Source organism: Patella vulgata, chromosome 7 (assembly GCF_932274485.2).
Source record: "Patella vulgata chromosome 7, xgPatVulg1.2, whole genome shotgun sequence".
NCBI lineage: Eukaryota > Metazoa > Mollusca > Gastropoda > Patellidae > Patella > Patella vulgata.
In genome coordinates, this window is record NC_065885.2 from 37,579,651 (window position 1) to 37,594,516 (window position 14,866).

The 14,866-nt window shown below is 36.2% G+C and overlaps 1 protein-coding gene across 3 annotated transcripts in view; it reads left to right on the plus strand.

The window, feature by feature from the left end:
- LOC126828727 (protein Wnt-5a) overlaps positions 1-14,866 on the plus strand; it is a 105,338-nt gene that overhangs the window by 71,781 nt on the left and 18,691 nt on the right. For all 3 annotated transcript variants that reach the window (XM_050558699.2, XM_050558701.2, XM_050558700.2), the window contains exons 3-4: positions 1,981-2,237; positions 12,766-13,058. In XM_050558699.2, the coding sequence (XP_050414656.1) occupies positions 1,981-2,237; positions 12,766-13,058 (550 nt within the window). The remainder of the gene's footprint in view (positions 1-1,980; positions 2,238-12,765; positions 13,059-14,866) is intronic.

Genomic DNA, 14,866 nt, shown 5'->3' on the forward strand with positions numbered 1-14,866 from the left:
TTTAACGTGTTACGTTGTTTAGGGTAAATGATCTGAAACAAATTAACCAGCCTATAGCGAAATCTTTTGGTTTAATTTATAATCTAGGATAGTATCTTTAGGCCAGTTGTTTGGGTCCGATCAAATCAATCACTCCCTCCCATTTATCGGCGTATAGATTACACATTTCCGCTCATGTCGGGCATTATGTCATGGCGAGTATCTGAAAGGCCACAGGGACCTTGTATATACCAAAGGTTTATTGCACTAGTTGTTGACTTTCTGTCAGCTGGTTTTCACTCCTATAATAAAACATTTGTATATACATGTACCTGTATGTGTATACCCTATGGTGATTTCTATATTTTAAAGATTAACTACATACTTACATATTTCTACAATATGATCGTTGGAACGAGTTGCTGCTGTAATTGACGTGCCTGATTTTGGCATTCGTTGCGTGTCGAAATCCAGTGAAGAGAGCCATTTGTAAATGAGCTAAACCGCTCTAATTAAAGTCAAAATAAAGTGCGGAATTTGGTTGATCGGGCGTGTTGTTATTTCGATTAGTGATAGGGCTAGCTCTATACGAACAAATTTTCTTTACTATAGAAAGTCAGTTTGTTTATCAATATTTCGTCAACGGCCTATGTTGTTGATTGTTGAACACAGAAGCTGCTCTTATCTCTATTTCTCTAAATCTTCGGACCCAAAAGTTTAAATGTTATACCCATTTGCAATTGAATCGACAACTTTAACCTAAATCAAGGTGGTTGTACCGTAAGTCTAATCATGAAACGTTATGACCACTGCGGATTCTGATCATCATGGTTCACCATGTGCTACAAGGATGTACATGTACTCCGTGGTGACATTGTTATCCCATAATAATGTTATAGCTCATGTATATATTTATAACTCGATAATTGTGTAACATGTTTGTCTGTTCGTCACTGTAATAAGTGTACATGTTTCTATGTTCCTCATTTCTGTATGACATACACAATGTAAGTGTGCCAGTTGTATTGGGACTATGAGCTCTATCAATTCAGCATTACACTGTAACACAGTCCAGTCTACATTCAGGTGTATTTTATATGTACACGACGTCACCACAACATATATTTATTATTTTATTAAAATAAAATTCATGATGGTTTTATGAAAATTATAAGTGTCGTCTTACATAATGCCTATAATACGAATACGTTTAGATATTATCATTTATGGAAGGAGTAAGTTAACTGTCAAACAATATTGTGTGAAAGGAATTAAGAAGAATATGTGCTTTATTTACCACAGACAAAGTATGACACTTCTGTCAATATTTAATAAATGCTTTTAAGAATAAATATATATATTATATTGCACAATGTTCGTTAAATATTTGCCTTTTTGCTATAAGAATACGTGGCCAGCAGCACTGGCTAAATGGGACACATGGGCTAAAACATCAACCCCGACTATACTTTTATTAAAATTCTATATTTAAAGTTCTTTAAATTGGTATGTGACATTTAAGCTATATAATATATTTTTATAAAAAATGAGGGAGATATTTAGATTAATTTTCAGAAAAAAGAAAAAAACAGGACGATTAAAAATTACTGAAGCAAACAAGCTAAAATACCATAGCAACCAAAAGCAGTAAATTTCACTACACGTTTCGTCCTTGGAGCCTTTGAGAAATAAAAAAAAAGTTTGGAAACTCAAAATCGTTAAACGAGGCGTAATGTTTTTAAGAGTACTGTAGTTTGTTCCGTCTAAGTTTTATTGTTCTGTTATCCTGTAATGTCTATTTCCAGAGCAATATAGAGAACTTACTGTCCGCAACATTTGATTAAGTTTAATCCCAACTCTAACCCGTGTTCGTTGTGGTATGTGATATAGGTGATATGAATAGTGGACTGATCCTGGCAACGAGCTTAATAGTCTAAGTAATAATTTTATTGGTTTCCCATCAAAAGAAATGTTTCTATTTATCCCCTTTTCTCTTTTCAGGAATCTTGGAGTGCATCATTTTGACACGTTTCGAAAGAGTAATTTATATTTATTAGCCGCCCAGCCCATGTGTACAGAATTACAGGGATTATCTCCGGGACAGGTTCGATTCTGCCGTGTATATCATGATCATATGCCAAGCATTGGACGAGGTGCTCAAATGGGAATAGGTGAATGTCAATATCAATTTAGAAACAGACGTTGGAATTGTAGCACAGTCGACGATTCGTCAGTGTTCGGTCCAGTGTTAAATATAGGTAAGTAAATTCATCCATCTTTAGGGAGTTTAACAGTCTATCCAACTGTAATCTCTTCAATGGTCACAACTCCCATGTAGATAACTTATATATATTAAGTTAGCCCTATAGCCGCTCATTGTCATGTCAGCTTCGTAAAATTTGTGTGATGCTTTCCAGATAGAAAAGGCTGTCATTTAGATATGGTGTTTGAAATATGAAAGGTGTATATTATTTTTTTTGGATGTAAGCAGATGTAACTTCAGACACCTGTATAGACCAGCGTTTTAACGTATTTGCACTAATCAAAAAGGGGGTGTTGAGTTCTCACAATAATGTACGTATTTTATGAGAACTTCCCACTTAAGAGTCATTTTAATTTATCATAAAACAGTTGCAAGTAAATACACAAAAAAACTGAAATGTTGCAACTTCTTATTTGAGGAACTTGCTATGTGAAATAAGCGTACAGGTATATTATAGATAAGAACACATCAGCGCAACAAGTTACAACGTTAGCTTGTTCCATTTTCTTAACTCGGACGGTGCAGAACAGTAGGACGTTAAACCCCATTTCATTTCATTTACAACGTTTTTACATTTAATTCTCGAGTATGTTATATTTTAAGCCTAGTAAAGTGAAGAGGAAATCCTCCCCATTCGGTCAGTTCAATTCGGATTCTGTCAGATCACTATATAGTCGACAGGCGAGCAAATCATATAGACGTAGTTAAATTGAATAGTGGCTGATAGGAATTAGCTTTCCGACTTTTTGCCAGAACTGTAATAAGGTGCAGCAGTTAAATCAGGCTGAATGCAATTTTCCATCTGTGTCGGGTTGAGTTTTTAACACAGCGAATTCTTATATTAGTAGAGAATCCCCTCCTTAAAGAACATCAGTTTGATAATGATTAATTTTAATAGCTTAATAAGGTGATTATGTTTGGTAATAAGTTGCAAGACATTCTTTAATACATAACATACATGGCAATGCATTATTCACAAAGCAAAATATGCAGCATCCTGCTGTGGCAGTAATATTCAGGAAAACTCGCGAGACAGACTTCGGTTCTAGCATTTTATTCTTAATCGCTTCAAGTAGTCGACGTCTTAAGAATTTTGGCAACAGTTTATTTGAAGTACATATTCAACTCCTGCGGTATCAGAATAGACTTTATTCTTCAGATATGAAAAGCTCAAAAGACTGGATTTCAGCGAAACTATTTCCTTGTCTTGCGGCGTATGGTGTATGTTGACAACACAATTACCTGGGTGTACTAGAATTATGTTTTATCTGGTGTTGAATATCCTAAACAGACACATGCAAACCATCGCCCATTTTACTTAGTAGACTAACCATATTTATTATCGACACTTGGCTGTAACTTCGGTCATAACTAGAGATCCTGGACAATTAGTTCAGAATTATATGATATTCATGGCACTTAATGCTGAATTAATGAGTCAAGTGGCGTGGTTTCGATTCCGAATTGTACTTTACAAGAAATAGGGTTGCCTGTCCAACCTCGTGGTTTTTTATACCGGGTCCTGTGGTTTCCTCCCACTGCTAAAGACTTTTACGCACAAGCGGATTTTTGAAATATAATTGAACCATACTATGTTGGTCCCGATATGACCTAGTTTGTCTCGAGTGGACATTAACCCCCAACGCACGCACGCACACACACCCACCCACCCCCACACACACACACACTCCCTCTCTATCTGAATTAATGGATTAATCAACAGTATAGAAAATGTAATTACCCTTGCTTTTTATAATCTTTTACTCCCAGAGTTAAGGTACAACAATATATCTATGACAATGTACGAAACTACCGTAAAAACGAATTTCTATTGTTTGTTGTTTTAATTCTATATTGAATATGAAATATCACATTTTATTTCAATACGGTATACCCAGACACATGTACTCCCAACGCCTATAATATGGAGTTACTATTTCAACACAATGACTCTCAACAAACAAAATTCTAGATTTCTTTCAAATATTTTTGAAATTCTCTCCAGCACGTGTCTTGTCTGCCGTTTCATTGCAAGACAGACGGTAAACACCGAGTTCACCTTCACACATTAAAGAGTTACCCATGCCAAAAATAAGTGACTGACTATAGAGTGAATGGGTGCCTTCTCTCCAGGAAATCTGATTCTAGGTGGAACCAGGGGTCACAAGGTCTTCTTGATCATTCAAGATGTCGGATTTGATGTTGTGGTTTATAGTCACGTATCGTGTATCGTTTTACCGAATTATACCCAGATATACATAAGAATTTCTTTAAAATAGGAAATGGGGTTATATCGAAAGCTAAATGTTAAAATCATGTTGATCTTCGATTCTATCTAAAAAGTTATAAAAACAAAGAAGCACACTTTATGAAATTTCTTGTCCTATTGCATTGCTAATACAAAAGGAGGTGCACTACTAATGTGTACACCGGATCTTGAATATTCCTTAGATCTGAAACATTACACACACTTTCCTTATTCGAACCACATCATCGACGTTATCCTCGACAAATATGAATCTGATTTTGAAAGTTGCACAATCAGCACATTCAGTGTTGTGTCCAATTACGGCTCCTACAATTGTTGGTATTAACTAATTTGAAGGGATCTAAAAGAGGTTCAGAACATTGTCAATTATAGTGTCGATAATATGCCTACTAATTGAAAGATGTTATTTTTTTTTTTTTTTTTTTTTTTTTTTGATAATAAACAAAAATAACAAATCAGATTAAAGTTCATTAACGACAGAGATGTTGGATGGCGGAGTGGGCTAATTCGTTCGCTAACGATCATAAGGTCTATTATCCATGCTAGTCTTGAATTAGATCTCAGCGGCGTTTCTCTGAGTTCTGCGTTTTCTAAAGACTCTACTCTCACACCCCCTCTCTCTCTCTCTCTCTCTCTCTCTCTCAGCAACAACATAATTGGGAGATGGAACAGAGTCATAATGCCTTTTCTTATCTAGTAATATATTGGCTTGGTATAAGTCAGTGGTGACTTTCGGCACCAAGAGAATAAAATAAGATGATAACTTTCTGGATTCGGCCAACTCACTGGAAATACGTAATCATGCACAGGTAGATTGTACATGTTATATGCCATACAGCCTGACACCTGGTTTATTAAATCATGTCAGTTAAAATGTGGGAGGACTTCTCTCTACGTTTCTAGGCTGTGTTTATTTCATGAATGAGCATTCCTTCTTTATACCATCACCAAAACAAATAATCTCAAGTTCCGTTTTCATCCCTGAAAATAGAATCGGCTTTATACCTTTACCTAAATATTTAGATTTCATGCCTTTATTGTTTCATGGATTAATTTTGTAGTGCTTTATTACGTACCACTGTTATTTGCCTATGTAACTAACGGATAAACAGATCTTCCCCGATATTCTTATAATCGTTATCTTATGCTTTTAAAATCATTCATATTTAAAATTACTAGACCTGTTTTTGATTTTGGTCAAAAACAAAATTGTGGATGTCTTTGGACTTTATAATATGTCGATTTCTTTAGTGGGATGAAAAGCTGTCGTAGTCGAAAATCTTAAAGTATAGATTAATTAAATTTCCATACACTAAATGGGGTTTAACGTCCACTCGACACAAGGAAACCCAGGAGGTTGGACAGGCAACCCTACTCCTTGTCACGTACAACCAGGAAATCGAAACCACGCCATTTGACTCAATGACAGACTTTACGGTACAGCGCGCACGTGCTAACCATTTAGCCATCGAACCCTCCTACACACTATATGGACTAGGAACCGAGGTCCGCCAATCGATGCGCAATTGGCCAAAGATCAAGCATGTCAAACTTCATGATCGTACTTGAATTGCCGGAGTCTTAGGCTTTTTTCGAGGAGTGTCGCCCCCGAAGAAGAACATCAAGATGAGTAGCGCTTGGGGACCAGGAATTGTTTTACTAAAACTAGTAACAAACCTGCTTCAGCTTAATATAACGGTTTTGTCCCACTGCTAAAGACCCCTACGCGCAAGCGAATTATTGAAATAAAATTAATTAAACCATATGTTAGTCCCGAAATGACTTAGTTTGTGTCGAGTGCACGTTAAACCCCATTTCTCTCTCTCTCTCTCTTTCAGCTTAATATTTCGGCTCTATACCATAGTCCAGAATAAATGAGATACGTGATGGACATTGAATAAATAACCGTGTTGGTCAAAGACTTTCATAATACTTTCTTACCTGATTGTTGAAATGGGCACTCAACACGGGTTCAGATTTGACATGGTAACAACTAGTATCTTTCAGTGAATAACTAATTCCGACTGTGTATGAGTATAATTAGCGTCCGCTTTCACCGGAGTGATATCGCACGCCACTAATATAGAGATGTTTTATAGGTTCTTGCTTTAAAACTTTAGTAGTGGGCAAATGAGATTCAAATTTATTCTTATGACAGGAGAATTTAAAATAAGAAACTTTGTTGAGCAGTCTGATGTTCTTTTTTTGAAATGTAATTTAACAACATTTGTGTATTCTTAGGTTCTACAGGATTAGGATTTGTTCATCAATAATTTCATAACGCCATTTTATAATTAATTAACACGAAGATGATTCAGATGTCTTTGAACTATAACCTCAGACAATCAGCAATTCGTCGTGGCATGCTCCTAATCAACCATGTAATCACGATCTGGGGCATCTGACCCACTCCTCTTGCAGTGCCACGGCCAATTCTTGCAGTGTTGTCGGTTGACTTTGACGTCGACGTCTCCCGATCAAATTAAACGTAACACACTAAAGCAAAGATTCGCTAAACAGTAAATCGTATGCAAGAACCGATAGGAAAGCAAACATGGATAGGATAAACCAGCACGCGGCAGTTTTCATCAACCCTTCCTTGAAGTGTCAAATTTGACAATGAACCCCTCCCACGTGCATGGCGCTATTGCGTGTCGCATGTGCAGCTCAGTGGTTCTGTGAACATACTCTCAAAGCATGTCAAGTGTCCATGGCTATTTATCATATCGCAACCTGCATAGGTACTTGCATTTCTATATCCCCTACTTTTTTTAAAGAGTATATAATATACACCAGTATCAACGCTACTAAGATCCACTAAGTATGACCACGATTAGAGGATAAAACATTCTCACTATACCACACATTAATTTAGACACTGACTGCATGTCAAAGCCGAATAAATAGATGGGGTTTAAAATGACATGAAAAACGCCTCTAAATCATCTATTGATAGGTACCTATCAGTTTCCTCCAACGTAACACAAAGCGTGTTTATCGCCGATTAAGTGGGGTAATTGACTGGAAAGTTGAATGAAAAAGTTTTATATTAATTTTTCAATTTTTAAAGACCTTTTGTCAAATTTTCAAGAGACGTTTTAAATTGAGTTTCTAAATTCCTTCGGGGCTTTTAGATTTTCTCATATTGATTACAAAGTATGTGTTTGATGTATTTTTTAATTGTGGTCGTAAATGTGATCTACATGTATGTATTAAAATAATATAAAGGCGGTTGGTGTTTTAACATGTCTTCAACAAACAATAAACTCAATTGTCTTTAGGATCATGAAATGATGTCGATGCTGTAGGTTGGGATCAGAATAAACTTGTACTCAGCGTTCACACATATTTTCAAAACATCCTTCAAAGCTGTGGTAAGCTGTAATTATTGCTGTGCTTCAACAAGAAACGTATCTTTAACTATACAAGACTATCAGTTCATATCACATTTGTGATAAACGTAAAATTTATGAGGCATGAATGAGCTGAGTTAAAATGACAACAGTTTAATTTGTTCTCACGTCCTTTTTTTCTTTGTCTGTGAGCAGACAGGTATTCTACCAAAACATAGATCTCTGCTTCCGATAAGAAAATTTTCTTATAAGCAGCCATTTATATACAGAATTTGACGCCATTTATAAAGCGAATAAATCGAGAACATGGGAATTTGAGTTTCTTACATTCTGTATAATAATACACTGTGTACGAAAATATATCGCATGAAAATACTATCCCCAATCTGCCTATAAGTAGAATGAAATTGTTCTTTATTCAGATGCCAAATGAATTGTATGCAGTGAGTTTAATTTATGTGAACTAATCCTCAATGAGAATAATCTACTGCAACCATTGATAAAGGGAATACAACAGCAACAAAACCACCTGTTGCTTTTCCATGTGGATGCGTTCGTTTGAAGCAAACATTTATAGCTCTGTATAGACCTTGCAATAATCTGTTTGGAACTTATAATAATTATTCATTATGATGTTGTCAGAATGACTACAAAATTACAAATGCATAAAACAAAGAATGTTACCCATAATCATTTGGATGAGTTTATGAGCATCTCTTATCACAGTATAAAAGTTAAGGTCTGTATTTGTGGCAATAGCTTTCTTAACAATAAAATATAGCAGTTTTCCCTATGTGTTAATAAATAGAAAGAATTTACTTATGAACATTGGTTGATGTTGAGTATAATCTCCATACCGAACTTCCCAATGAAAGTAAAGGTTTGTATTCGTGGTATTATGTCTCTTAACCTGGAAATGTAGCAGCCATCCCTTTGGGGGTTTCTTGAAAACCGTATCGGACTGGGTGTTCTTTTAGAGAAAACATGCCTATTTCACCAGTTGTTTAAGGAATCCTGTATCTGACACCCGATTCATAGTCAAACCAGTAAATCACCCATCTATCGTAAACAATAGCCCGAATTACTGGCACAAGTTTCAAAATGTATCAGGAAATAAACCCTAATACCGCCAATACAGACAGATTAAATTGCCGCCGATATCCCCCTTAAGTCCTGCCATTTTAAACATTGGCACGTTCATACGCTCGTGCAATCTCAACCACTTGATATATGATGGTTATGATTGATGTGTGACATTTAACAGGTGATATTATATTGACTGTTGGCCATGTTATTCAACATTTGCCAAAGTTGGATTGCTTTACTTAAACAACAAGATCTGCTCAATCGGCAAGGGGATGTAACTCTAGAAGACTATTTAATCTTCCACAGGTGGCGAAAGTGTGAAATATCACGCTAATTAATATTTCTCTGTTCGGAAACAGTGAAAGAGAATTTATTTGTTAAATTCATCAAACGAATCTATCATTTAATGGAATTTAGACATCGGGCGTTACATTGCGCATACCAACATTTTAAACTTAAAACATAGTTTCTAGGCTTAGCGAGATTCCTGTGAATGTGGCTAGGCCCTACACGATTGAATGATTAAATTTGGAAAACCTTTTGTTTGGTTTCTACTTAGTAGTAATTTGGTCTGAGAACAAGTAACATTTATATGTCAAAAATTTTGGCGTGGTACAATGTATACACCATCAAATTGTTTGCACACAATTCTGTCTTGGCGACGTTGATGAATGTTCCAATTAAAAAAGTACAATAAAAAGAAAAATGGTATTGATGTTCTAGAAAGTAAGCACACCTCGTCATATGCACTGTACTGCAGCTAAATGGGATTTTTGGTACTTGTAGGTTTAATCCTGCAAATCATGATGCCGAGGTCTAATCCAGCGAATACTGCATGATGCCGAAGTGTTGCTATTGTTTTTGTTACTGGTTCTTTGGGAACTTTGATATTCCTTCCAGCAAAGAAGCATTGTATCAGCTTTTCTCACAAATAACGTTCGGCGGAATGATCAATGTATTTAGCGAAAAGAACCGATTGCCCTCCGACACGTTATTGTGTTATTAACGTGGATGTGTTAGGGTCAGGATGTCATTATATACTACATAAGTTAAAACCCCGCCATCTTACCATACATTCTTCTTTAAAAGTCAAAGTTGAGACCAATTAAAGACGGTTTGTGTAACTAGCTTTTTAACTGGAAGTAGCTAAATGTTGCGTCGGATGCCTAGAAGGGGTGTGGAGCATGGTCCGATGTACTGGAGAAGTACCCAAGCGTTGCTGGTCGCACGAAAGAATATTAGGTGGTTATTTGCTGGCTAACATTACCCTTCCGAGATGATTTTGGTATAAAACATTGATTTACCGATTTTATGGACTAGTAAAGAAATTGGTTAAATTTCTTATCCTGGTTTGAAAAATGGGAGCAGAGGTCCTCGAATTGAGTTTTGCAGTTATTGAACCTCGTTCACAAATATTTGTTAATGGCAGAAGTTAGACATCAGGAAAGCATAAATGTTTGTGAATACTGGTTGTTCCAATTGGTTCTCCAGTAACAAAGCGAATCATGGGATCCGCCCAAACTGTAAACGTCCTTAATGGAGATGAACAAGCTGCCGTAAAGGTATTAAGCGGTATTAGTCTCTACTTGAAGTACTTATACTGCTAGAATAACAGCTTGTCGGCGTTTATTTAGTCAGTTCGTAATAGTTTTAAGTGTTTGTTTGCAAGAATAATAACATTAACATCCCCTTTACTTTGTTGTACAAATTTCCACATAATTGTCAGAGGAGCAAGCAATCGAAGGGAAGAAAATAAATGTTTACAATTCATGAACTCTTCTTTTAATAAAGATAGTCGAGTGAACCTTGTTTATTCACGCCTTCTAACGTAAAGAGTGTTGCTAATATAAGAGGACACTATTAAATCTTAGTGTGATTCAGTTTCCTGAATTGGATACACCTTGTAAGGTGGTGATTTTTAATGTGTAAAAATTGACTCGCGATCAGATTTACTCCCTCTTAAATAACTCGTTGTGTTTACTCGGGTTATCTGAGGCCAATGGCAGATCGAGCAAAATTAATAACAAAGCCGACAATAGGATTAGCAAAGGGTTTGTTTCATCAAGAGATTTATATGCGGTTATTGTTTGAGTTATTTCAATATAATTGGATCTTATTGTAACTTATTTATGAAGCATGTGTATATACATTCTGTAATACGATTTCGGGGTTTTACCTGACCTGAAATAATATATGTCTAAGCAACCTTAAACGTTCTGTGTTATATACGTCCTTTCACTTCATGAGGGTGGGGGTGGGAGTGGAGGGTTGGGGGTGATGGGTTTTTTTCATACATTAGGATAGCACCCGGTAAATGAGTTTGAAAATTTAAATTGTTAATCAAAACTCTGCATTCCATGTCCTTTGTCCGTAGTCAAAAATGACAAATCACCCTAGTTAGCAGATTTTATTTCATTCTGTACATTATTGTGACTACATCATTTCATCCGTCATGGTTAATATTCTAAGACCGCAAGGATACAATATGATGATTGCGTGCAGTGATCCCATGCCATTGTAACTGAAGCTGGTTTCTAACTGCATCACAAAAGATTGTGACAGTTATCTTCCCTTACCTGTCAACCAGCTAGATCTAATCTAATTAGAGACTGGACACACCTGACAATCACGACCACAGAACAATGGTACAAGTCCTCGTCCCTCGTGTCAAAGACTTATTCACCTATTTATGGACAATAATTCAATTTTCAATAGTTGTGATCTTGGGTTGTGACTGACATAATGAGATTTTGTTTAGATTAATTAAATATCTTTCCCACTATTGTTTGGTGTGCGACGCTTATTCGGATCTCTGTGTCCACTTTTGACTGGATATTGGCGTGACTTCATGAAAAGTTAATGTTAGACCCTTTCCTGAAACCTCTAGATGAACTTGCAAAGGCTTTGGCACGTCTTGTTTTCTTTTAAAATACACAGTCTTTGATATTTAATATGACCAATACTCGTATAAATAAAGGGATTTTAAGATTAAACTTAGTTTTAAATCGGGTCATGAAATTTAGAATTCTAAACCAGGAAAATGCACCTCCCTCTCACACAGTTTGTAAGAGCCATCCGATAAACAGCTTATGCAAAGAACATTAATGTCAGACAGTATTTTTATAAAACATATTGCAGGATATTATGCTAACATAAGTAGGGAATTGTAAGCAGCCGTGACAATTTTATATCTAAATAATGAATGACAAATGACATATTTATTGCGGTTAATGCTTGTTCCTAACTGTGATGAGATGCATTTATGGTCAAAGGTCAACTTTACAAATGGTAACGTAGTTAGAAGTGCAAACACAACATCATCTTGGCAGTAAACATTAGATTTAATTATACAATCGCATTAGATGTTGCGGGATAATTTATACAGACAGGGTCATAGGTTATCAAAATTTCGAATAATTGATGTCTTCTGATGTATGGTATTGGACTACAACTTGGCATGTAGTGTAAATACCTGGACTTTTCCAGGATTTAACAATCCAGATACAAATGTATTTTGTTGATATACATGTAATTATACCCCCCCCCCTATTATTCCCCCAAACTCTCGTTCAAAGTGGCGTCATTTGAAACCCCAGAGTTACCTAACTATCGAATATCTAAGTCCACTGAACACTTTGAAAACCACTTAAAATATCCAGATCTCAGATATAGATTGGCAGATTTGTTTCGACTTATGTTTGAACATCCAAGACGTAACCTTGTAGTCAAATCATTGCAAATCGAGTTTTAAAAGCATGACTTTAATTAATTGTTTTTGGGGTTTTTTTTTAATTTTATCATATTCTATCTTTCAGCGAGTCGGGAAGCGGGTTTTACACATGCTATATCAGCAGCCGGAGTAGTATATGCCATAAGCCGTTCCTGTAGGGAGGGTGAACTTTCTAAATGTGGATGTAGTAGAGCACGGCGTCCTAAAGATCTTCATCGAGATTGGATTTGGGGTGGCTGTGGAGATAATATAGAATACGGTTATAAATTCGCTAAAGCATTCGTCGACATGAGGGAAAAAGAGAAAAATCACCCAAGACATTCGAGGGAACTATCTCGGATGTTGATGAATGTTCATAATAACGAAGCTGGAAGACGGGTAAGTCGTATAACCTTATTTTGATACACAGATGGGGTTTAACGTCCACTCGACACAAACTAGGTCATTTCGGGACTAACATATGGTTTAATTTTATTTCAATAATTCGCTTGCGCGTAGGGGTCTTTAGCAGTGGGAGTAAACCGGAAGACCCGGAGAAAACCCACGAGTTTAGACTTGCGACCCTGCTCCTTGTCACGTACAACCGGGGATTCGAAACCACGCCAGTTGACTCAATGACAGGCCGTATGAAACAGCACGCACGTGCTAACCATTCGGCCATCCAACCCCCCTATTTTGATACAGACTGATATCATCCAATTAGATATTTTGAACACATACAGTAAAAACAAACGCCGATTTGAGATTTCTTTATTGCTCAACCCCATATCTGTAGGGATGATGGAATACTTGAAAGTACCAGGGAAAATAGTTAAGTACTCCAGGGGTAGACTGAGAAGGGGGCCTTTGAGTATAGTAGGCTGGGTGGTCCCTGAAGAAGTTAATGGGACCCTTCCTGTTATTGAATTTACGTCTATGCATGGTTTTTTTAAGCACCACTTACAGTCAGTTTGTCAAATATTTTCTCGCGCCTGGGGGAGAGAACTCATAGAGTAGGGGCCTCTAGAGTACTCTCGAAAAATATCACTTGTGTTGATAATCTTTCACGTTGGAAGTGGTCTCGCATGTTTTGGATCTTATTGTAACGCAACTCAGTATTTCTAAGCCTGTGGCATCAATTCTTCTATTTTCTTGAGAGTGTCCTAGATATACAGGATTTATAAATTTTGTAGGCAATTACAGACAGCAAGTGTAAATCTTCAAGTGCGTGCTAACTGATTTCAGTAATTACATTCACGTTGAAATTTTGATAGAGTCAACAATTGGTAGAGCAGATAATTATTGGGAGATAGCCATTTTTGTCTTCTGTATTATCTAAGATGGCGATACTGCGGTTAGAAATACTTAAGGGAAGTCTTCTGCCAAATGCTGAACTTTTTTACATCATTATGTTTCAATCTAAGGAAAAAATGACGCAAACAATCAATTCTGTATCACCGAAAATGACAAATGGAGAAAATATTATCTGATAAAAATACCCATACATTTTGATAAAAACGCGCGAAATCCAATAGCAGATATGGGTGATATCAGACATATTTGGTTTCTTATTTAACTTGTTTTACCCAAACTCTTCTCACTGGGGAACACATTAAAATGTTTAACTTGTAGCAAATATAAGGACAAAGTATTTTTAAAAAGTACTCCAGACAATGTACTGTTCTTAGAATATCTCTAAATCGAAGACTCCGACAGTGCTTTACTATCGTGCATTCTAAAATTAAAATGGATGATTTCTGTAGAAGTTCATCCGGTATAAAGGATTAGACCAACATCTGGTTGTAAAGTTCAGTTGAAATGAAATACAATTTGTTACTTTTGTTAGAAAGGATGCAACATATTGCAGTGGTTCTATTTAATAATGAGAATTGAACACGTATGCAAAAATAAAATTTCTGCAGTAGACGGATGGTATATAAAAAAAATAAAATCCTCTAACTAAACCTAGCCACACTAGTCTTTCAACAGTCTAGCATCTTGTGAAGAATAGTTTTTTTCTTACTCCTGCATACTGGCACTGGCCATATAGGTTCTATTAGAATATTCTTAAGAGAGACACATATACGTATGAATACATATTTAGGATGGCCTGGGTGTATAAGGCATACACATGTACAGAGCGATATTATTTCATTAGATTATTCGTCGGAACCAACTACAGGCAATGAAGAGATACATGGATGATG